Source organism: Aulonocara sp. 'chitande type north' Nkhata Bay, linkage group LG15 (assembly GCF_057382095.1).
Source record: "Aulonocara sp. 'chitande type north' Nkhata Bay isolate Kocher_YH1m ecotype deep benthic linkage group LG15, A_spYH_male_GT1.1, whole genome shotgun sequence".
NCBI lineage: Eukaryota > Metazoa > Chordata > Actinopteri > Cichliformes > Cichlidae > Aulonocara > Aulonocara sp. 'chitande type north' Nkhata Bay.
Window position 1 is genome coordinate 17,014,349 of NC_141358.1, and position 23,397 is coordinate 17,037,745.

The 23,397-nt window shown below is 40.2% G+C and overlaps 1 protein-coding gene across 1 annotated transcript in view; it reads left to right on the forward strand.

Annotated features, from left to right (window-relative positions):
• Positions 1-23,397, forward strand: part of lama2 (laminin, alpha 2) — a 231,722-nt gene that overhangs the window by 173,108 nt on the left and 35,217 nt on the right. The window contains exons 37-47 of the mRNA XM_086264682.1: positions 958-1,056; positions 2,975-3,086; positions 11,821-11,983; positions 17,422-17,500; positions 17,577-17,708; positions 19,436-19,552; positions 19,751-19,914; positions 20,349-20,487; positions 21,348-21,450; positions 21,710-21,826; positions 22,713-22,895. Of these exons, the coding sequence (XP_086120808.1) occupies positions 958-1,056; positions 2,975-3,086; positions 11,821-11,983; positions 17,422-17,500; positions 17,577-17,708; positions 19,436-19,552; positions 19,751-19,914; positions 20,349-20,487; positions 21,348-21,450; positions 21,710-21,826; positions 22,713-22,895 (1,408 nt within the window). The remainder of the gene's footprint in view (positions 1-957; positions 1,057-2,974; positions 3,087-11,820; positions 11,984-17,421; positions 17,501-17,576; positions 17,709-19,435; positions 19,553-19,750; positions 19,915-20,348; positions 20,488-21,347; positions 21,451-21,709; positions 21,827-22,712; positions 22,896-23,397) is intronic.

Consider the following 23,397-nt stretch of genomic DNA (forward strand, 5'->3'; position numbering starts at 1 on the left):
GGTTGCATACTACTTTTTATGAGGCGTTACTTGAATGCTCTATGTAGGGCATACTGATACTCATTGTGCATTCTAACACTACTACAACATGGTAAACTTATCTAATGAATCTACTGATTAACATGTGCATGACATGTTATGATACTTCGACTGCTTCTGTTTGTGAACCATTCAAATGCTGCCTTCTTTTTCTAGTGAAACTTTTTTTTTGGCCTCACTATGATGTGTCAGTCTCTAGTGGGCTCATTACTTCCCCCTGAGGTCTAAAGACCACTGGTACAATTATCAAGTCACAGTGAGTCCTACACACACCACAGGGAAATATGTACTTTTGTGTTTCAGCCCTGTGATAGACTGGTGACATGTCCAGGGCGTACCCCACTTTTTTACACTTTTTAAACTAATAGGCGGCATAAATAGCCTACTAAGTTGGACAAGCAGTATAGAAGGATGCAAAGATGGCTAGATGACTGAATGGAAATGTTTTCTGCTTCGAAGGTTTTACAAAGAAAATATGTACTATAACTACTACTTGGTTTATTGTAAAAAATAAACCAAGTAGAAAGCATTTTAAAGTGCTGTGTAATCAAATATATGGTCGTACATTGAGACACTCACTTTAGCTCACTTAAGATGTTCTGTAGGTAAAGGATTATCCTGCATTAACACTCCTTAGTGAGTTTTTCAAAATTTTCCAAGCGCTTAATTACAATTCCATAAAGTTGCCACATTTATATTGCTAATACACACTGCACTTTGAGACAATTTAAATATGTTTATCAGATGTGTTTACAATTGAATTATTTATGTCTTCCTTGCCTTTTGCACGCACTTGTTTATTCTTTTCTTTTTAGCTCTACGGCACAAAGCCAGACAGTTCAAAAGCCTAGCCCAGGGCCAAAATGTGTCAGACATTTCTCTCCATAATTCCTTCATCTCTCTGTTTCTCTCTGGCAGCACATGTTGTCGCCTCAGAAAGCTCCAGAGAGATTACTGCAACTGGCTGACTCCAACCTGGGATCGCTGGTTACAGAGATGGACCAGCTACACAGCAGGGTAAAAACCTTTGAGTTTTTCTTTTGACTCAAATTTTGTCTCCATCGTTGTCTGCCTTCGTCCTGTCTTTATCCTTGTTTCACTCTTTCTTTGTGTGCAGCCGGAGAGCAAATACACATTGTGACAGGCACTGAGATCATAGTTTAAAGCATTGTGTGTAACAGTTTTTGCTGTCTGGGATGTCAAAATATAGATATATAGTACTGAGACACTGGGAATTAAGTGCTGCTATCCACTGAAACATGCAATCATAAATACAGATAAAGGATGTAAGGTAAAAATCGAGTTTGTACAATTCTAAAAGTCTTCTCTTACGCAAGCTTTCTTGAACTTTCTTTCAGAAATAGTTCTCCAGGCTTCTTGAATGAGATTCAAAGCTCTTCTTTGGATGTCGATTGCCTTTTGTTCCTTTCTTTGTTGAGATAATCTAGATTTTAAATGCTAACATATACCAGTATTATTGAGGGTCAGAGAAGCATATTTTGAGCATTTTACTAATTTTTAAAGCAGATTTTTACACAACTTTTAAATCCTATATTTTTACATGCATGTTTCTTTTTAGTTGTGTATACTATGCAAAAATAATGAAGATGAAGTGCAGAATAACTTGTACCAGTTGGTCAAAAATGTCTTAAAGGGCATTTTAAGGACTTTATCATGGCAGTTTCACTTTGATGGTTTGTTTTTCAAAGCAAACCTGATGTCATGAATAGCTTTCCCACCCTCTGGAGCTCTGTGTTGCTTCTTTTGGCCAGCTATATCGCTCAGCTGGGCGCGGATGAGTAGCTAAGTGGTTGGATATTAATAAAATAAAGTGGTTGTCACACATGAACTCCAGAGAGTTCCAAAGTTTTCATATCTCACATGGAATATACAGCTGGAAACAGTCTGTTTCAGACAGTTTGGTTTAGTTGAGGGTTTTGCAGGACGGAGGACACCTGACACCTACTCATGTTCTCCCTGAGCCTGCGTAGGTTTTCTTCAGGTACTCCAGCTTCCTCCCACTTTCCAAAGATAGATTAATTGGTGATTCTAAACTTGGTGTGAATGCGGGGTAGATAGAGGTCTTAAGTGCACAGATTAAAGTGCTCTTTGAATGTGTGTGAAAGCCCATAGAGTGATATATAAATCGAGTCTAGTTTATTCCATCTATTATTCTGTGATGCCACAGAATAAAAGTTCAGGGCTGCGCTACCTGTTTGAGAATCAGTCCATGCATAAAAGTAATTAAGATGAAAAGTTAACACTCTAAAGTTTTATATACCACATAAATAATGAAGTATTCTACAAACTCTTTGTCTAATACGCGCTCATTTTTTACCATTTTGAGAGTCAAAGTTGTCTGTAAGAGTAGTTTACCAACACAGAAGGAAAAAAACACTTTTTGAGTGGAGGGGACCTAAAAATACCAAATGGAGAAAAATAACACTCACATTCGTGCTGTCAAGCTGCAGCCTTTTAGGGGCTGAGGCCTTGACATTTGTTGACAGCAATACTATCCCCCACACCCCATCGCACGTACACACATACTCTCACACAAACCACCTAAAATGATATAGCATCGTCTTGTCAAATCACAACAGTAATTACCTACACTTTCTTTTTGTCAGTGTGTGCGTGTACATGTACATTGAGTGTATATGGAACTGTTTTCATGTCTGTCAAAAATTCATCCGTCTCTTGTTTTCCTGGTCCTTTGTGAACATGTTAATGTCTGATATTTTGTTTTCATTTCATGTCAGTAATTCATTTATCCTTATATTTGTTTGCACAGTATTATCAATAGTGCTTATGTATTGCTTTCATCGCCCTTTACGTTGAAGATCTCATCCTTCTTTTTTCCGCTCCATAGAAGTCGATACGTTCACTTATTCAGCAGTTGTTCATTATTTTATAACGTATATGTCTTTGTGTACAGGCCACTAAGGTGTCTGCTGATGGAGAGCAGGTTGAGGATGATGCTGACAGGATTCATAAACGAGCCGAGGACCTGGAGCAGTTCATCAGGGACACACTGCTCGGAGCTAAAGGTAGCAGAAATGAGAAGCACCTCTCCCCTATTAGCTTCCTCTATATCCTGCCAACTGGGATTTCAGGATTTATCTGTCTATTGTCTCCCTAGTTTCATCTGTCATTAGAGCACATTTCATTAAATTAGAGAATATTACACGTAACAGATCCCAATGGGAAATTTGGGTTATTACATTTCGGGAGAGTGGGACAGAAGAGTATGAAAACGTAATGAAATGAATAATTATCATGACAGAACACATTAAAAACTCCATTTAAATAAAGATGCAGCATCTTCAGAATGACACTGAAGTTGAATTGCACATAAAGTAATTACTGTGATAAGAGCAGTGTCGTTACAACCAAGACTCATTTCAGCATTTACTCGGAGTAAACAGCTTGTATTGGTTCTATTCGATCATTATTCTTTGAAAGTGTGACATTTTCAAAGTGAGACAAACAAAACATCTTAGTACCCCCTTGTAAGATCACTAATGGAAAACGTACCTCAAACACAGTCGCTGATGGGCCAGCTGCCAGTGCTCTGTGCCAGCTGCCGGAGTAAAGTGTTGCCTGACCAATAAAGACAGATCCAGCAGGCTGCAGCATCGCTAACCACGGTGATAAAGAGAGCACCTACCAAGATAATTGGGTGCAACAACTCAGTTGGCTTTGTTCGTTTTGTAGGTAGTTGGCAAGCAACTCTTCCATTACCTTGAAGAGTAGCATCATGTGGCAAAAGAGGCTTCTAAAGCACAATCTAGCTCATGTGCACATGAACTACAGTGCTACACAAAAATCTTGAGCCAGCCTTTCTTTTACTAGGAAAATGGGAAATATGTGCAGTTATTTATTGAAATGTGACCACATAATTATAGTGAAATAAACTGTACAAGGTAAAAACAGTTTGTACCATTCTAACAAGCTTAATGCACTACAAAATCGATATTTGGTATGAGCACCTTTATTCTTCAGCACAGCCTGAACTCTCTTAGCCAGGTTAGAATTGCTTTTAGTCCTCAGGAATAGTTCTCCAGGCTTCTTGAAGGACATTCAAAGCTCTTCTTTGTTTAAAAAATGCTGAGGTCCGGGGTCATTTATTGCCCTAGCAGTGTGCTTGGGATCATGGTTATGCTGAAAAACGAAGCAGTTTTAAATCAGACGCTTTTTCCAAATGGAATTGCCCGATGGATCAAAATCTGATGGCATTGTTCTGTGTTCACAATTGTTCATAATACCCAGTTTTGACAAGTTACCCAACACCACTGTTTGAAATGTAGCCCCAAACAATGATAGATCCTCCACTATGTTTTATAGATGGCTGTAGGCACTCACTGTTGTACCTGCTTCTTGACTCCATGTATACATCTCTTTATACATTTTGACAATGCCTTGTTGCAATGTCTGCTTCTTGTGCAATAATGCACACCTCTTACTTAAAAATTGCTTCTTCCACTGAGATGGTTTCTGATGAGGCTTTATTGAACAGTACATGGATAAACTGAGGGGCCAGATGAATCTCTTACATGCTGTTAATCTGCTGTAGTCTGCCACTTCTTCTTTGGATTATCTCTTGTTTGCTTGGCATATCTCGGACTGCCAAGCATTGCCTAACGATACAATTTCAAACTAGTTGTTTTTTACACTTGAGTGATTCATAGTTCAGTGTTTATGGCCTTAACATACAAGAAAGGAAGAAAAAAACATTCTTCTGAAAATTGTCTGCTACAAGAAAAGGACTGAAAATAAGTGAAAAGCAGCCAATATCCAAATAGACATTTTGTAAGACCTTTAGAAAGCCTGGAAAACTGTTGATCAGGAACACTTTAAGAAGTTACTCTTCCTCCCGAGAAGAACGGATCAACATCTTTGCACAATACTGTACTTATTGTGGGTTCTCAGTCATCCAGGTCATGGTAGAAGCTTGGAGGAAAAAGTACTGTACTTGTTCAATCACAAATGGTAGCTTGAGCAGCATTGCTCATGCATACACAGATTCATGCTTCAAAAATTTTTTTTAAAGATTTTTTTCCACATTGGCCTTTTTTAAAATATATTTTTTCATGGTAAATGTTCAGCTCCTGTTCACCAGCTCGTTGCTGTGGTGCTAAGTATGTACTGCAGAGTGGCGTTTAAAGGAAAAAACAATAAATAATAAAACAATAAAGAATTTTTGCTGTGTCTTGATAAGAGGAAAGAGAGCGGTGAATCAGAACGGTAACGTTGCATTTCAGAAAATTAGAACAACAAGCTTGTAGCTCAGAAGGAAATCTTTGTAGGTTTAAGAATTCAAACAACCCTGCTGCTTTGATTCACTGTTAATAGAATAATATTGGCTTACAGCACCTTTAAATTAATTTTCAATTAATTTGAACCAAAATATTTTCACAACTTAAAGGTATTTCTTCACTATTATTTGTTTGTTTGTTTGAGTTCTTCATGTGGTGTCTTTGTTTAACCACGAATCATATATTATCCATGTAGCCACAGATTTAGGGATAAGTACTGTCCAAAAGCGGGATGCTGGTGTAAAAGAGTCTCTCAGGACTTTGCAGTTTTTTCCAGATGGTTTCCTCCAGCAGTGACGACTTCAGGCAGATTGCTTCTTTCTTTGGCTCTGTCTTACGCACACATGCGCCCACACACACTCACACACAAATATATACTCTGCATATGTAACTAGCAGGTCACTCAATTCAGCTCCAGTCTCCTTTTTTTTTTTTTTTTTTTGCTGGTGCAGCTGCTGCATCTCCTCCTTCAGCTCTGTCAACAGTGGCTTCGTGACCAGCTTGTGATTAGTTTTCTTCTTTGACTCAACACAAAATAAACACAACAGATGATAACTCAAGTATAAAAGAGGTTTCACTGCTTTGTTTAGGGATTCCAAGCCATTAGCAGTCTTCCGTGTGGGAGTGGACGAGAATTGAACGTGTAGCTTTTGAGCTTTTGTTTAGCCAGAAGTGCTTTTTTGCTCGACACTTTGGTTGTACTAGAACCCTTCATGCTCTTCTTTACCTACTATTACAGCTGACACCACATTTAGTCCCTGTTGTTTCAATATTAGCCTTAAAGTGGACTACTACACTTTTTCTCTGGTAGTGTGTTGCAGTGGTGGAATCTAAATAAAATGGACAAAGTTTCGAATAATGAAGTTAGTTTATGTGCAAGTTATCCCTATAAAGACTTTGAACTATCCTAAATGAACAGTTTCGAACAATCGTTTGTACTCTTGGTTGTGTATGTCACTGAGATTATATCCCTGATGTGGTTATCCCTGGCACATGGCTCTGGCTGTGGGAAAATCAGCCTATTTGTAAAGCCTCTGTTTACAAGGACCAGCCAGCAGTGAACTGGCTATGTGGGCACTAGGTTAAACAGGTTGTTGCCGACAGCGGGTGGACTCAGGTCCAGTGTAGGATGAACTGTGAAGAAAGAAAAGCTACTCCCCTTTTTTCACATTTAACAAAGTAAACATCAGTGACACAATTCAATGCAGTGTGCCATCACCAAGATATTTTTTTAACCCACTGCATCTTTGGCATTAGAAAAAGCTGCCGATTTCAAACAGTCTCCACTCACTTGTTTTTGAACTCTCATTTTTAGATAAACTTTGCTGTCACAAAAGTGTTTTTTTTTCCCCTATTCTGAGTTTTTTTTTTTATTACTTGTATTCATGCTGGCTGGAAAAAGGTGTTTTAGTATGGACAAAAGACACAACCCTTTAACAGAAAAACTAAAAACACTGCAGCTCCATGGTAACCACCTAAACTTTATCTGCTGATAAAAGCTCCATAGCGAGCGAATAAGTGGATCTTGAGTGCAGCTTGGTTTGTCACCTGTTTCCACAGTCGCTCCCTGTTGTCTAATGTGTTGTTCTCTGTGTTTTCCCTTTCAATAACTGCTCCAGTTAGACAGTCAAAGCTTTAAAAAAAAAAAAAATTTCTTGTTGGTGAAAATGGTTATATATATAAAATAGTTATATATGTGCGTGTGTGGCTCTAGTTTTAGTCACTTTATCCTGAGCAACTCTAATTGAATTCTACTTAGGCTTAGCACAAATAAATCTATTTATAAGTGGCTCTTCCTCCCCTTTGCTGATATTAGGTGGGAACAACAAACAAGTGTGCTCTTTCTAAAACTGTGTAGTCAAATAATGAAATATTTTGATTTCCACTATGAAAATTTTATGGCTTGTGTGATGAAAAGAAAGTTACTAAACCAACCCATTCTGGCTGGCTGTGATGAAACTGTCCTCTTCTTGTTGTTGCTCCCAGCTCTCTGGCCCTCTGCCTAATCATTGTGTGATTATGGTTGTGTGCGCGCACGTGTTTGTTTCTGAGAGAGGAAAAGAGAGACTGTGTCGCAGCTCACTGGATGATTGAGAGCAGCAATTAGAGACTTAATTAGTGGCTATCACAAACGCGTGCGCATGCACACACACACACACACACACACACACACACACCAGATACACAAACACTGATGCCAATGTACACACACATTCATACAGCTGCGCATGCACAGCCACACACATGCACACACATAATAATACTGTACACACTTTTCTCTGTGTGCGTGCCTGTGTTTACTAGATAGCATAATATGATTCCATCCACGTTTTAAGTGTTTAATTGGCTTTTAAATCCTACTATGTAATTATATGGCTGTGACACACACTTACAAACTCATAGACATACGCACACACAAATGCAACATGCGCACACATACACACATGCAGTACAGCTGTTCATTAGCATGATGGCTTTACTTCTGTCTTGGCTCTAATCACGGCATGTTTACATTTTAAATGAGCGGAAATGCTGCATTGCCACAACTGCGCACACATACACTCAGGCCCACCCGTACACAAACACCTTCCAAACACTCACATACTCCCTTTAACTTTGAACTTACTTTAATCATATTGTGTTTACATTTCAAATGAGAAAGGATTGCAGCATTACAGCAGACACACAAACCACACAAACACACATTCAGTTTTTCCCTCTTCTGTTTTCGTTTTGCATAAGCAAATACACAGACACACTTCTCATTAGGGTTGCAGCAGTTTGAATAGCCATAGAGTCTCTTTTTTTTACTGTATTTTAATTATTGATTAGTTTGAGATTTCACTAGCTGTAATTTAATTAAAGAGGGGCAGACATAAACTCCTTTGCTTTGAATAGAGCTTTAGCGTGTGCATTTGTGTCTTACTGTCAGACTTTGCCAAAGACAGAATGTCCATCAGGTTTGGCGTGTTCATCTGTTTGGCTGTGGTACATCTCTGTATATATGAAGAGGATTTCTGTGTGCACTTCTCAAACTGTCCCTAGCATCCACTTCTGTCACACCAGTCCTCTGCATGTCCTCCTTCACTCCTATGTGGTCGTCCTCTTTTCCTCTGGCCTGGCAGCACAGCATTCAGCAACCTTTGTCCAATACATCCACTATCCCTCCTCTGCACATGTCCAAACCATCTCAGCCATGCCTCTCTAACATTATCTCCAAACTGCTCAGTCTGAGTTGTCCCTCTGATAATTCTACCTTATAATAATGCTGTGGACTGAACAGGCAAGATAATACTTGAAAACACAGTGTTTCCATCATTAGATTAAAGTCATACAGGTTTAGAAAATTCAATCTGTGGATGATGAATTTAGTATTTTGTGCAGTTTCTGTCCACTACTTTAGTGATGGCTGAAATTTCTCAGCAGCTAATGGATTGCCATGAAATTTGTGCTGAATCATTTGCTGAATGTTAGAGTGTCCACTATCCGTTTTGTAAATTAACAGTTTGCGTGGTGTGAACATTTTCAGAATGTAGTTTTACTTCTTTGCACTAAATAGTAGGGCTGTGCGATATGACCCAAATCTCATATCCCGATATAAGAATTCTATCGTCCCAATAACGATATAAATCACAAAAATGCAACATTTTCTGTAAATTCTGTGAATCTCGGGAAGCTCGACTTGCAGGAAGTGTTTCCAGCTGCGCGTCATGTAGCTGGAGTCGAGTGTTTTAACCGATGCATGAAACTACACATTTTTAGACATAAGTTGTAACGGCTGCCGTTTTCTTTGTGAGTATTTATTACACGGCGTGCTGCGGGGAAAAGCCTGTCCTAACGTTTGAGTCTAAGGTTTATTTTTTAGCACCCGGCCGCTCTTTTTTTACTTCTCATCTGCAAATAACCTGCTCTTTCACGTGATTACGTTTATTTTGAAAAGTCTCAACAGGATCTTGAGTAGTGATGTGCGGATCGATCCTGAAATATCGATTCCTCCGATACCAATCATTTATGGTCTAGAATCGATTCTCACATTAAAATATCGATATTTTAGTAATATAATTCGGATTGTCTACATTCAAAGGAACTACTTCCTCTTCCGCCTTTCATAGTCATGTGCGAAATACGGCTGTATAAATGTCTCGCGCCCCTTGGCGTGCACACGCACAACAATGGCTGAGCCTAATTGGAGTCATGTGAGGACTTATTTTACCTCCACAAACAGCTGAGACGTGGTTTGCGATACATGTGGCAAAAAAGTGCTCCAAGAGTGAGGTGTTGTGGCCATACTAGGGCTGTTGGGGGGGAATACATTTTACAGTGTTTATTTATCGGATAAAATACGTTAAATGTTTGGCCGACCCGGAAACAGCGGGGGTGTCCAAATTCAGAGGCCGCTTCCACCTGAGGACCCGGCCTTCGTGGTCTAAAGAAAGCCGGGTAGTACGTCATGAGTTCCCTCGGTGGAGTGAAACTCTGCCGTCTGCTCCTTGCTATCTAAAATATAACCGGGCGCTGGCGTAAACACTCGACCGTCTCACACTTCTGTTTAATCATTTTCTTTTTGACGTTTATTCAGCTGTATGAAAACCCCAGAGGAACCCTCCCGAGGGATTAATAAAGTTAAATTTAAATTAATCGAATCTAATAACTTTAATCTCAGCCAAACCGATTTACTCACGAACAAATAAAACACTGAAAAAGCCAAACAATAACATTTTTAAGTTATCAAAGTGACTTATATATCATGTTTAACCCGAGTAGCGAAAGACCGCGGGGGTTTGAAGACGATATTTGAAGTTTACACAGCTACATTCTCACCTGAAAATATGTTAAAAGTTTTTTTGCGACCAAGAAAGAGAAATAAGAGTAATATTAAAACCAAGTAGCTGTCGCCATTGTTGGAAACTGGAATTGGATTCTGCGATATGGTTTTTCAATTTTGTTGTCCGGGTGGAAAATCGGGAGAAATTCGGGAGAATGGTGGCTCCGGGAGATTTTCGGGAGGGGCACTGAAATTCGGTATTCTCCCGGAAAAATCGGGAGGGTTGGCATGTATGGTTGTGGCAACATCACTAACCTTGTCAAACACCTCAGAGTAAATCATATCACAGAATATGACGAGCGTATGTTGAGACTGAAGAGGAGGAGAGGGACAGGTGCTGCTAGGGCGAGACAGACGTCTCTCACAGAGTCCTTTAGTGCTGCAGGCAGGCAAGGTGTTCAAATAGCGCACAACTTCAGTTTTTTTTTATTTCTATATGATGAACTCTGCATTATTAAGTGATAAGAACAAGTAATCTGATGTCCTGTAATCATTATGATGCTATAATTTGAGATACAATAAATAAAATACGTTTTTGTACAAAGTATCAGTATCGGATCAGTATTGTCGATACCACCCTGAATGTTACTTGGTATCGGATCAGAAAGGAAATCAGTGGTATCGCACATCACTAATCTTGAGCTTTATTGTGAAAGGTTTATGTGGAACATAAACAAGCGGAAACGCGATGCTGTTACCGTCGTTGTTGCTAACCACAACGCATAAAAACAGGCGCTTGTCCGTCCGTAGTGTGGTTATATAAAATATAAGAGAAAGAGAGAACTTTAAGAAATGAATATAGCCACTACAGTGACCATCAAAACGATGAAAAAATATTGCCGTAAACAGTTTATTTTGTGACACCACGAAACAAACGATAGCGTAAAATGAAACGATAGACGTTTTTATATCGTCATCCGATATATATCATTATATCGAACAGCCCTACTAAATAGGACATTTTTTTCATGTTTTTAACCATCTTTATGGAGTTATTTTGCTTACACAGTTGGGCTGTATATTGCCTATACACTAAAAGGAGATTGACCCTCTTGGCTGTTTGTCTTGTATATAACAGACTAACTACTGAAAATTGTCAAAGAAGCTGATCATGGTGACAAACGCACAAAGAACTGACAGAGAAATCTTTAGCTCTGATAAATAGATTAGACTCTCCCTTTCATGCACCAAGCTCTGGTGTGTTAATGTTGTTTTTAAACTAAATTTGATCATCTAACAACTGAAAATACCCAGATTATTTTCCCAGGAGAGAGTAAAAAATAAAACTGAGCTAAAATATAAAGTGAATATGTCATTACAGGAATTGCTGGCCAGTGTATAAACTGATTTCATAAGATGATTACGTGTCAGTGCTGTGTTTCAAAGCTTGTTTTGAAGTTTTTCTGCTCTTGGTTGCTGAAAGGTTTGTTAGCGAAGCTAAGCAGAACTGTTAAGGTGACTAAAATAAAAACATCCGAACTTGATAATACCTATATATTTAAAATATAAAAGTTCATTATTAACCCTGAGGAAATTTCAGTGAATCTGAAATGCTTGTAAAACTGTGACTGCATGAATTGAGTCTGTCCACCTGCCGTGTTCTAGATTCAGACTACTTTCACGTTGTGTCTTTGTCTCCAGACCTCGAATCAAAGGCTGCTGAGTTGAATCAGTCTCTTTCACGGAGAGGTGGAACTCCAGAAAAAAGCCTGAGCGAGATGAAGGAGGAGATCCAGGCTATGCTGCATGAGATGAGGCAACGACAGCTGGGAGGGAAGAAAGTTATTGCAGAGGAGGAAAACAAGTATGGAAACACATGAACACATATGTACAGAGGTCATGTTTTTCTATCTCCCACACACACACACACACACACACAAAAGGAAAACTAAGTAAACAGACCAGCCATTGTTTTAGACATATGCAACGGAGTGTGTGCAAACCATAAGGTGGTAATATACAGAGATAAAACATGCTAACAGTCATGTCTGAGTACAAGAGAAAAAGTGAGCATCCATGCTATGGGAACTTTTTGAGGATGCTTGATGTTTCTCTTTCTCGCTGTCTTCATTATTTTTATTTTATTTTTTGTAAAATTTGTAGATTCAAATCACAACTGTTATCTCTGGGTGCTTTATAGTGGAAAGAAAAAAACCTAGTGTAACAGTGGAAATCACATCAACCAGACAAATAAATCTATGATCAAGCATTGGGTGATGGTGGGAAGGAAAAACTGCCTTTTATCAGGAAGAAACCTCCAGCAGAAGCAGATTCAGATAGAAGCAACCACGTGCTGTGACATGTTTGGGGGGGGGGGGTGAAGCGAAATGAAGAAAGGAGAACAGGGGGAGACAAGACGAAAAAGTCCATGTGGGAGAGAGAAGACACAACAGTGCCATGTAAACACACAAAGAATAAATTGAGGTGAGTGGAGATGAAGTGCTCAGTACATCACAAGTCCTGCAGCAGCCTGGACCTATATCAGCATAACCAAGGGATGCTGAGGGTCATGTGATAAAGCCAAAAGTTTAAGCTTTATCAAAAGGCCAAAGTTTAAAGTCTAATCTTAAGTCTGTCTACCAAATTCAAACCGGGAGCTAGCTCCACAGGAGAGGGGCCTGATAGCCGAAGGCTCAGCCTCCCATTCTGCTTTTAAATACAATATGAACCACAAAATGCTCTATTAAGATAATATAGTACTACTGGCTCTTTAAGATATGAGGAGGCCTGATTGAGGAAGATATGAGCGGACTTTCTACAGTAAATGGGATGGTTCTTATATAGCACTTTTACTCTACTTGAGCACTTAAAGCGCTTTATACAACATTATACATCACCCATTCATTCAAGCACTTTTTTCTGTGCTTAAGCGCTTTCTGTCTAACATTCAAACACATTCACACTCAGATGGAAGCATTGGAGAGCAACTTGGGGTTAGTATCTCGCACAAGGATATTTGGCATGCAGACTGGAGCAGCCAGGGATCAAACCACCAACTTTCTGATTAGTAGATGACCTGCTCTACCACCTGAGCTACAGCCACCCCGAAAATGTGAGGAGAATGATTTTAATTCAATTCTTGATTTAACCGGAAGCCAAAGAGAGACACCACCATCTGGGAAATATTATCTTGCTGCAGCATTTTGGATCAACTGAAGGGTTTTCTGAACAATCTGGTAATATTGGATTATAATAGTACAGCTTGAATATTCTGAATGCTTATTTAATTCACAAACTCGCTTTTCAGCATCAATTTGAAACATGATGTTTCTAAATTTAGTGATAATAAAGAGATAAAAGAATGCAGATGAAAGAAATCAACACATTTGTTTGATGTGACTCCAGGATTCCACCTACCAGTTATTTTGCTCTCACTTGTTCAAGACTTTGCATTTACTTTGAGCTGTTTTTACTCATGAAATTGTGAGTGGTGCCAGGACATTGTTCCAATGTGTACAAAACACTCTGCTTCAGAGATTTTCTCTCACTTGTAAATACTCGGTTTGATTTTAGCAAGGTTGCTGCCTGGGTAGAGTGTGCAGAAGGCAGGAAGTAAGAAATACATTCGCTTTTTGCAAAATCACCTTTTGTATTGTCACAAAGTGGACATTTCTACTTATGGTTTGCGGTAAATTAGTTTGAAAAAAATTAAACTTGTGTGTAATTACTTTGTAAATGCACTATGTTTGTTTCTGGCCATTTAAATAAAGAAAATTCTGCCACGTGTATTGATAAAGTAAACTGCAAATGATGTCAGACTTGATATTTTCAAGAGTTAGAAACTAGTTTCATTTAGATTCTATTTGTTTATGGAACTTTCCGTGAATGCCGGGAATAAAAGAAAATCACCTTCATTTGTAAAACAACACTGCACTGAGTATTTGGAAAATTGTTAGGTAATATGTAGAGGTTAAATTAAGCAAACCCATCATTCCTTTGTGATTGATTTCTTTCTTTTTTTGGACATTGGGTATCAGATGTAAACCACTCCCACTTACAGAGATCTGATTGCTATGTGTCCTAAAGCCCTGTTGATGTTTCCCCCTTTGCGTTCCCACACTTTCTGTCTCTCTCAATGCATTTGATGGAATTAGTAATCTGTTCCCGTCTTCCCTCCTTTGCTCCCTCTCTTTGTCTGTCCCTTTGAGCAGTAAATGTTGACAAGGTCGATGAGTTAATTAAAAGTATCACCGCGGGGGCAGAAGCGGCGAAAGACACAGCCATACAAAGAAAAGGTAGTGAGAAGAAAAGTCACAGAGGGACAGGGGAACAGCTAACAGATGGACAGCGAGTTGTGATGGGATAACATATGAGGAAAAACAGAGACAAAGAGAAGTTGCCACTGCTATTCAGTGACTTGCCTGTCAGTTCACAGTGCATTATTTCACTGAGCCCTGAGGGGAGCAAAGAAAACGCTAGCAAAAAACAAGTGCTAAAATGAGCAAAGCTGGCACAATTATGCATACTGTTTATATTTCATCTAGATATGCCAGAGTTCAAAAACTTTGCAGTGTGCTGCAAATGTTACTTTCATTCACATGCAGCATTAGTATATAATGATGTTGTAATAATTAATTGTTAGATGCGCCCGTTATATTTTTTTAACTTTGACTTTCTCTTGCTATTCTCCACAGGGTTCATTAAATTGTCATCAGATCAAATCATTACCTTCCATATGTCCCTAAAATTATATGAAATTGTCCTCTGAGTACTCTTAACTGGAGGACACTAGATCCTTGTAGTCCTTTTTAATGCTGAAGGTTAAAAATTGCACTCATTACAGGACTCACTGGTAAGCATATGGCTACTAAACTGTTTGAAAGTATTTCTGCTTTCTAAAAGTTCACATCATGGAGTAGGGGTATGTCACCAGGGTGCAGAGGAGGCTACCCCCCCCCCCCCCCCCCCCCCCCCCGTCCCCTTCTGGCTGCCTCTGCCTCAATTTTATCCCGCAACTTAGACATTCACATTACTCACACTCTCATTACACATACATATAGGATCTTGGGGGTGGGCACGATACACGGAGTCCAAAGTACCATCAGGGTGTACACCTCACCCCTGGCGTCGTTGCCCACCTCTCAATTTTAAATACACGTAGACATTGAGGGCTAGCAGGAGGGACCATGCGCTTACCTGCTGCTCTCTGGCAGGTAGCTCCATGCCCTCCTGGGTTTTAAATGCACCTTAGAACACACATGCATCAACACTACAATGAGCGGGTGGAGGGAGGTTTGGAGTCTTCTCTCACCCCCGTTCTCTGCGACCTGCTGGAGCAGGGGGGCTAGGAGGAGGAGTTGGCCGTCCGACTGCGGTCTGGAGTGTGGGGCCTCCCTGCTGCTGCGGAGTCGGGGCGGTCTGCCTTCCCCCACCGCAGGGAAAAGGGTAACACCACCTGGGTCTGGGTGCAGTTCCCCCCTCCAGGGGTAAGGGTACCTAGACCCGGTTTGTAGAGTACGCTTGGGGAGTGTGATCGTGTGTACAGCGTCTCTTTATGTCTGTCTCCACGTTGGTTGAGTGTGGAGTAAGTGCATATGAGAGCATGAGGGTGGGAATGAATGTTTGTGTCTGTGTGTGCCTGTATGTCTGTGTCTATATGTCAGGTTGGGTGTCAGGCGCCACCTCTCTGGGGACATCTCAGGCCCTCCAAGGTTTGGAGGCCTATCTCCACCCACCACCACTTCCCCTGCCAGTGGCGGACTCCCTCAGGTGTCGGTGCGTTGGTGGTTCTTTGTGTCTGGGGGTGGGCGTCCGGGTACACACCGGCTCACACGATTGGTGCTCTGTGAACGTTTTCCCTTGAGTCTATCCCCTATGTACACATCCTCTGATGCCCCGAGCCAGCTAAAGAAGAGAATATTTGCTACAAGCCACCCAAAATGTGAAGTGGTGACTTTTAGGTGTCTTCAACATGACAAGATGTCCATGTTGAAAATGCTCAATGTCTTGGTTGTTGCAAAACAATCATTGCTGCCCACTGGCTAGTTTTCCTTTTCAAGTTTTTCATTTTGAGAAGTCTTTTCTGGAAACATTCATGATGATGCACTGCGTTATGCAAAAAGCCCCCTAAATTCATATAAAGGCTGAAACAGGGGCTTTAGAAAGTTTACACTCTGCCAACTTTCTCACCTTCATACAGCTGGCCGTGTATGCGATGGCCATGAATGTTGCAACATAAGTTTCAGAGATTGTACTCTCCCATCCAATTTTGTCTTTGGAAATATGTGGCAGTAGAGACTGTTTGAACACCTATGAAGTATTTCTGATGGAGTATACTGGCTCTCTAAGCAATCAGTGCTCTGCTCTTTCATTTGCTGGATGCCTGGTACCACACCGCTCACCTGAAAGCCATGCACTCACTTGCTTCTACTGCTGTTTTCATTTCATTTCATAGCCTAGAATGCACATGGAGTGTCTGAGTCTGCCTTTCCCATTGAGGAAAATGACTATTGTCACCTCCCCACTCTCAGCCTTGCTGAGCCTGATGTTGTAAAAAGAGAAAATGGATTGTTCTGTAAAAGCCAAACACAAACATTATACATAAATACATTTGCAAATGATCCATCCCATGTTAGATACTCAGTGTGTACTGCACTTAGAATGAGAACAGCACAACAAAACTATTAAATTTTAATGAAATGTCCCTTAAACAAAGCCTGATGACAGCTTAAAATTCCTTTTATATTAAACAAAGTCTCTGGATTGTTGGCTCTGGATATTTGTTGCAGCAAGCTGAATGCAAAATTTATGCCTCGGAGTATTTCTCAGACAGGCAGCCTGATGAGGCTCGGTTGTTAGGTTTTAGTTATCTTTTAGAATCTCGTTTTCTTCCAGTTATATTTATTGCTGTTACCTATATAGCAAATTCTGTTGCAGTGTATATTACCACGTGTTGCTTTACCCCCTCACCCACACAGACACGCATGTTAGAGTGATATTTGCAATGTTTTACATTGCTGCAATTTAATCTATCTTAGCCTGAGGGGTCAATAGACAAACGCTGCTAATTTCAGACCCACATTTCAGTGTTCAGTCATATGGAGTGATTATTGTCTTCAGACTAGCAGAGGGTCTTTCACACATGGCAGTAACTCCCATCCTCTTGTCTCTTCTGTGGATTCTAGTATTCGCATGTGATACTTTAATCCACTGTTCTACTAAGTCATGTATGACACTGTGCAGTAACACTGTGGGATTTAATGGAAATAATCCAGTCTCTCTCTCTCCTCTTTTTCCATTCAGTTTAGCAGAAGAGTTGTATCAGAAAGTCCAAAGACTCTTTGGTAAACCGCATCAGGCCACTGAAGACCTCAAGGCAGAGGTGACAATTAATTTTACTTATTTGTCTTCAGTTTTACTAAATGAATGGCTTAACACCTCCTTATCTTCTTTCTAAGATAAAAGAGAAGCTTTCGGACCATGAGGAGAAGCTCAGGGATGCCCATGGTCTGCTCATCTTTGCCCAGGGACAGACAAGCCTGGCTGGCTCACTGGCTTACCAAAACCAAGCTAACCTCACAGCCCTGGAGGTACAAGCACGAGTTTACATTGTGACCTCGTGTCCAAACTGTGTGTTTTGTGTATAACTGATATTTTGAGATGTCAGTTAGTTAAATGTTGTCATAATGTGGTAAGCAAAGCCTCTATGCCTCTTTAACTATCACACAATGGAGCGATCGTGGCTCAAGAGTTGGGCATTCGTCTTGTAATCGGAAGGTTGCCGGTTCGAGCCCCGGCTCCGACAATCTCGGTCATTGTATCCTTGGGCAAGACACTTCACCCATTGCCTACTGGTGGTGGCCGGTGGCGCCAGTGTCCGGCAGCCTCGCCTCTGTCAGTGCGCCCCAGGGCAGCTGTGGCTACACTGTAGCTTGCCATCACCAGTGTGTGAATGGGTGGATGATTGTGTATAGTTAAAGCGCTTTGGGGTCCTTAGGACCAAGTAAAGCGCTATACAAATACAGACCATTTAGACCATTGACAGTAGATTCTGTAAAAACACCCTTCTGTTGGCATTACAATTACTTGTCAATGTATTTGCCGTATACTCTAAAGTGCTGAAGCGAGCAGTATTTCATAAAAACCGACTCTGAACCTGAAGCATCTACATGAACACTGCTGTGTGATGTCTTTGTTACTCCCCATTTGCTCTGTACTTTCTACTGTGGCCTGGATAGCTACAGAAAAGAGCACCAAAATGACTGTTTGCACATTTTTGGACCCTTCCATGCACTTGAGAGAGACCAGTGCACAAATTTATGCTCATACCAATAAGCATGTTCCAGTCTTTAAGAAGTTGGGTCACAAAGTTAAAGGCACAAGGCCACACGTTACCCAACGTCTGATAGTAACGATAACGTTTTAAGTGTATTTTATTTCTGACTTTAGACATAAGACAATTAAATCTTTTAGTTTCTGTCTCCTAAACTGAAAAAACAATAAAAATGCTTAATAATCCCAAAGACTGAAATTCACCATCTATAAATCATTGATGCCACTTAATCTTATTTTGTTGAGAAGCCTTTTGCATGTGATTAATCATCAAGAAGGGCTTAGATGCAGCATAACCTCTAACAGAAAAAAATAGCAAACATTTATTGAATAGATTATCCTACATATCCTACAGGAAAGATTATACAGTCTTCTATCTCTGACACACTCAATCAATATAGTCTCACAGCAATTTCATTAAATGCACCTTGCTAGTTACGGCTCACTACCCCTTTTGCCCTCAGAACTGTCTTAATTCTTTGTGGCACAGATTTGACCCAGAAACACTGCTTAGAGATTTTGGTCCATATCAACCCGATGGCATCACACAGCTACTGCAGACTTGCCAGCTGCACATCCATGATATAAATCTCCTAGTCCACCACATCGCAGAGGTTCTCTGTTGGATTGAGATCTGCTGACTGTGGAGGTCATTAAGCTCATTGTGATGAAACCAGTCTGAGATGATTTGGGTTTTGCGACATAGCACATTATCCAACTGGAAGCAGCCATCAGAATGTGGCTACACTGGGGTAAAGAGATGGACTTGACCTGCAACAATATTTGGGGAGGCTGTACTGTTTGAATGATGCTCGGTTGGTACTAAGAGGCTCAAAGTGTGCCTACAACATACCCCCCCACACATTACACCACCACCACCAGCCTCAACCAGTGGTGTAAGGCCAGATGGATCCATGCTTTCATGTTTTTACCACCAACTCCTGACCCCACCATCTGAATCTGGTCCTGTTTTCTTTTAATGCAGAGGAAGCGATCTGCAGTCAGCGGAGTGAAACAGGAAGCACAGAAGGTTCTTAGAGAAGGAGAACGTCTACTGGGTGAAGCGAACCAGCTTTCTGACAACGTCAACAAAGAGATCGAGGTACGGAAATAAACCTTTCGTGCTCTGTAACACTTTAAACCTCTGTCCACTCTAGAATATTCTGCCTCAGGTTAGTTGTATTGCTTTTGTCTTCAAGAAAGACAAATTTCAGTTCGGCACATATAATGTTATTGTTATGTTTTATTAGCATTAAAAGTCACTTTTATGTAGATCTGAGTCTCTGTTCTCTGTTCACAGGACTTGGAGGAAATGGCGAGTGAGCTCGGGGCTCTTCATGGCCGGCTGGATGACAGAGTCAGTCACCTCACTTATGGTTTGAGCGATGGTCGCCTGGCTTATCGCGTGCAGGATGCAGAGGAACATGCCAAGCAACTTAACAACTCTGCAGCCATTTTAGATGGGTAAAGGGAGTATATTTTTACAGTACAGAAAAGCACACACATAGGCCCAGGTAGTATTTACTTCAGGCCGAGTGTGATTTTAAAACGGGTTCATGTTGCTTTCTTTCATGTTGTTGTCTTTTTTAATAACATTTGCTGGTTACAGCTTTTTATTCAGTTTCATGTAACTGTAAGTTAAATATCCAAATCGACTCTTAAGCGCTAAAAGCATACCATCATCAACTGCACGCTCAGCTTCACAGTTCAGTTAAGCTGGAATATATTATGCTCAAGTCCACCCAAAATCCAACTAATGGCAGTAAATGTTGAAACATGAAAAGTTCTGGAAATTCTCATTATAACTTCCAGTTTAATTTAACTGCTTACCAAAGTGTGTATAACAAATAGAATAGGAAATCAATGTCCATTTCTTCCTCTCCCCCCCCTCTTCACAGTATTTTGGCTGAAGCTAAAAACCTTTCCTTCAATGCGACAGCCGCCTTCAATGCCTACAGTAACATTAAAGCGAATGTTGATGCAGCAGAGAAGGAAGCAAAGGCAGCCAAACAGAGGGCGAGCGAGGCGCTGGCACTGGTAAGAGGACGTGCACTGTCACGTATGGAAACACATGCTGTATGTAACTCGCCCTGTATTCAGCTACTGTAGATACCAAGCACAAGCAGTTTAGCAATCCGGACCATGAAAGTGTTCTCTCAGCACAAAAGATAGTGTGTGTGTGTTTGTGTGTGTGTCGCATGCAGTGACAGTAATGTAAGCTTGTGCTCTCCATTAGTCATGGCTGAGGGATCAAAGCACAGCTCTGTCCCTCTTCTTCCTTCCCTCTCTTTCTCATTATCATGACTCACACCTGAATTCTTCCTTTTTCCTTCTTTTATTTTTTAATTTGTCCCGTTTCCTATTCCCTTTCTTTTTTTCCTTCTTTTTTTTCTTTTTCCCTTGCACGTTTTTACTTTTTTTTTAAACATTCACCTTCATCTTTGATTTTTTTTCTCCATGTATTTCCTCTTCTCTCCTTTTTCACTTTAATTTCCTCTGAGCCAGTTCATTCGTCTGACCGTCATTCTGCTGATACTTTACCCTTCTCTTGTTGACTCATCCGGCTCGTTTGCTTTTTTCGCCGCCTTAATTTTTTCTTTTCCTTTGGCAAGTAATATGTAAAGGGCTAAAAGTGAAAAGCAAAGGGATGAAAAAATGATTCAAAGGGTTGAACACGGAGAAACAAAGTGATGAATAGTTAAGTAATTTGAATCCCTTTCTTAGAGGATCATTTAGCAATGCGAAGTAGTTATGCTTTGATCTTACAGTCGGTACCTCTGTATGCAGATTACTGCACCTCTACATTTTTTTTTTTAAATTTGTGTGTGAACCCAAAAATACTTTATTCTGAGAGCATTTTAAGTCACATAATTTGCACTGTTGCTCCTTGTATGCAGGCTTTAGGTCCAGAGATCCCAGTAAAGGAAGCAGCTCGAGATGCCCTGCAGAAGAGTCATGTACTGTTGGATCAAGCTAAACAACTTCAAAATGAGGTCCAAGGTACTGTCGGTGTATGTGTATCCAGAATGTATATTATATATAATGCAAGAAATAGGTTCCTTATACAATATAAACAAGCCTTCCAATTTTAGAGCAGTGTATCTGATATCACTGTCGTCCTACATTTGCCTCTCTATGCCTTTTTCTCAGTCACTCTTTCCCATTAGGGAGGTGAGGGAAGTGATTTCATTAGCAGGCGGCCTTGGCTTCAAATCAAACCACCATCATCATTTACTTTGTGTGTGTTGTGTGTGTGTAGAGAATGCAGCTGGTGTGGCCGGGCTGAAGGGCAGAGTTAAAGCAGCGAAAGACAAAACCAAAGACCTGCTGAAAGCTGTCAATGGAACCATGGCAACGCTCAACGCCATCCCCAACGGTATGATTGCATCATTGTGTGTGTGTGTGGGGGGGGGGGGGGGGCTGTGCATGCACACAAGTGTGGGCGAAAGATAAAGACAGAGTGGATCAATATCAGTGTGTGGATAGAGGTCAGTTGCTCGGGTAAACTCAACTTGACACATGTCAGTACTCACAGATACGCACTCGGAAATGCACTGCGGCGATAGCAAAGTTACTGAACTGAAGTGTTACACATGTTTGTGTTTGGATCGACACAAAGACAGCTCTCAAATGTAGCAATAGTAACAGTTCAACATGGAAACATTTGCCTTAAAAATAAATGAATATGAATAATAAAGAGATTTTTACAGGATTTCCCTAGTGTGATGTCACCGTCTGCTTAGAGCAAATATTTAGCGTGATACTTTTATAGTTTCAGTCTCAAACCATAAAATCTGTTCATAGACTGGCCCTATGCAAATGTTGTATCAAAACAAGCTGTGTTTTTATTCTGGAGACTTCTCACGTCCAGGATGATCAGAGCAGGGATTCACATTTAATCATCCAAGTTTCACTTTCTTTTACCATGATGTCTAAGAACTATAATCCTTGATACTAAGTGATGAATTTAAAATTATTGTGCAGCGTGAACTGAGAGAGCATATATCTGTGTGCGCGCATGCGTATGTATGTAATGTGATGCCATAATCAAACCAAATTAATGCCATTAATTGCTTTGTGGAACTTACAGAGTCCAGATCTGACCTAAGAGCTATCTTGTTATTTCTTTAATAACACATAAAAATGATAGTAAATAAACTGAACAGTAAAGTATATATTTGTTTAAAAATTTGGGTTTGCACAACATCAATGTAAATTATGGCAGTTACAGTACACATCTTTTATGTTTCATCCTTTGACAGACACAGCAGCTAGGCTAGCAGCCACAAAGGCTGTAGCAGCGGATGCTAACGCCACAGCCATCGACGTCCTGGAGCGTCTTGGAGATTTGAACCTGCGACTTGGTGGACTAGAGCGCAACTACACTGATCTGAAGGAGACTGTCAGCGAAGCCAATCAGATGATCCAGGACCCTGAGAAAAACAGTAAAGTGCTTTTCTTTTGGTAGTTAGTATGCATAGTCTAATATTAGTAGGCAGGTAGTAACTAATTACTCTTTCTTTACTCTGAAAAGAGTGAGCTTTTGAACATTTTTGCAACTCTTACATCCTAATTTGATAAATTAATAACAAAATGTTGAAAATGATCAACTGGAACATTTCCAAACTTTTATCTTGTTGTTGTCTCAGATCTACGTAAATTCAAAATTGAAATTTGATATATTTCTCTCTGTTTCTCTTTTTTTTCAATCCCCACAGCAATCAGTATGTATATTTCACTTACTTTAATTTGAGCACGTATTATACGTGGTGCACCAATACCATATTTTAATTGCAATATCTCACATATTTGTTTTGCTTAAATACAATAAATCACAGAGTTCACACTGTATTGAGTCAGCGCGCTCTTCAGTCAGTATCGCCTATGGCGGCATAGGCTGATTTCGACAGCAGTATTGGAGCACCACCCATTAATATTGTGATTATC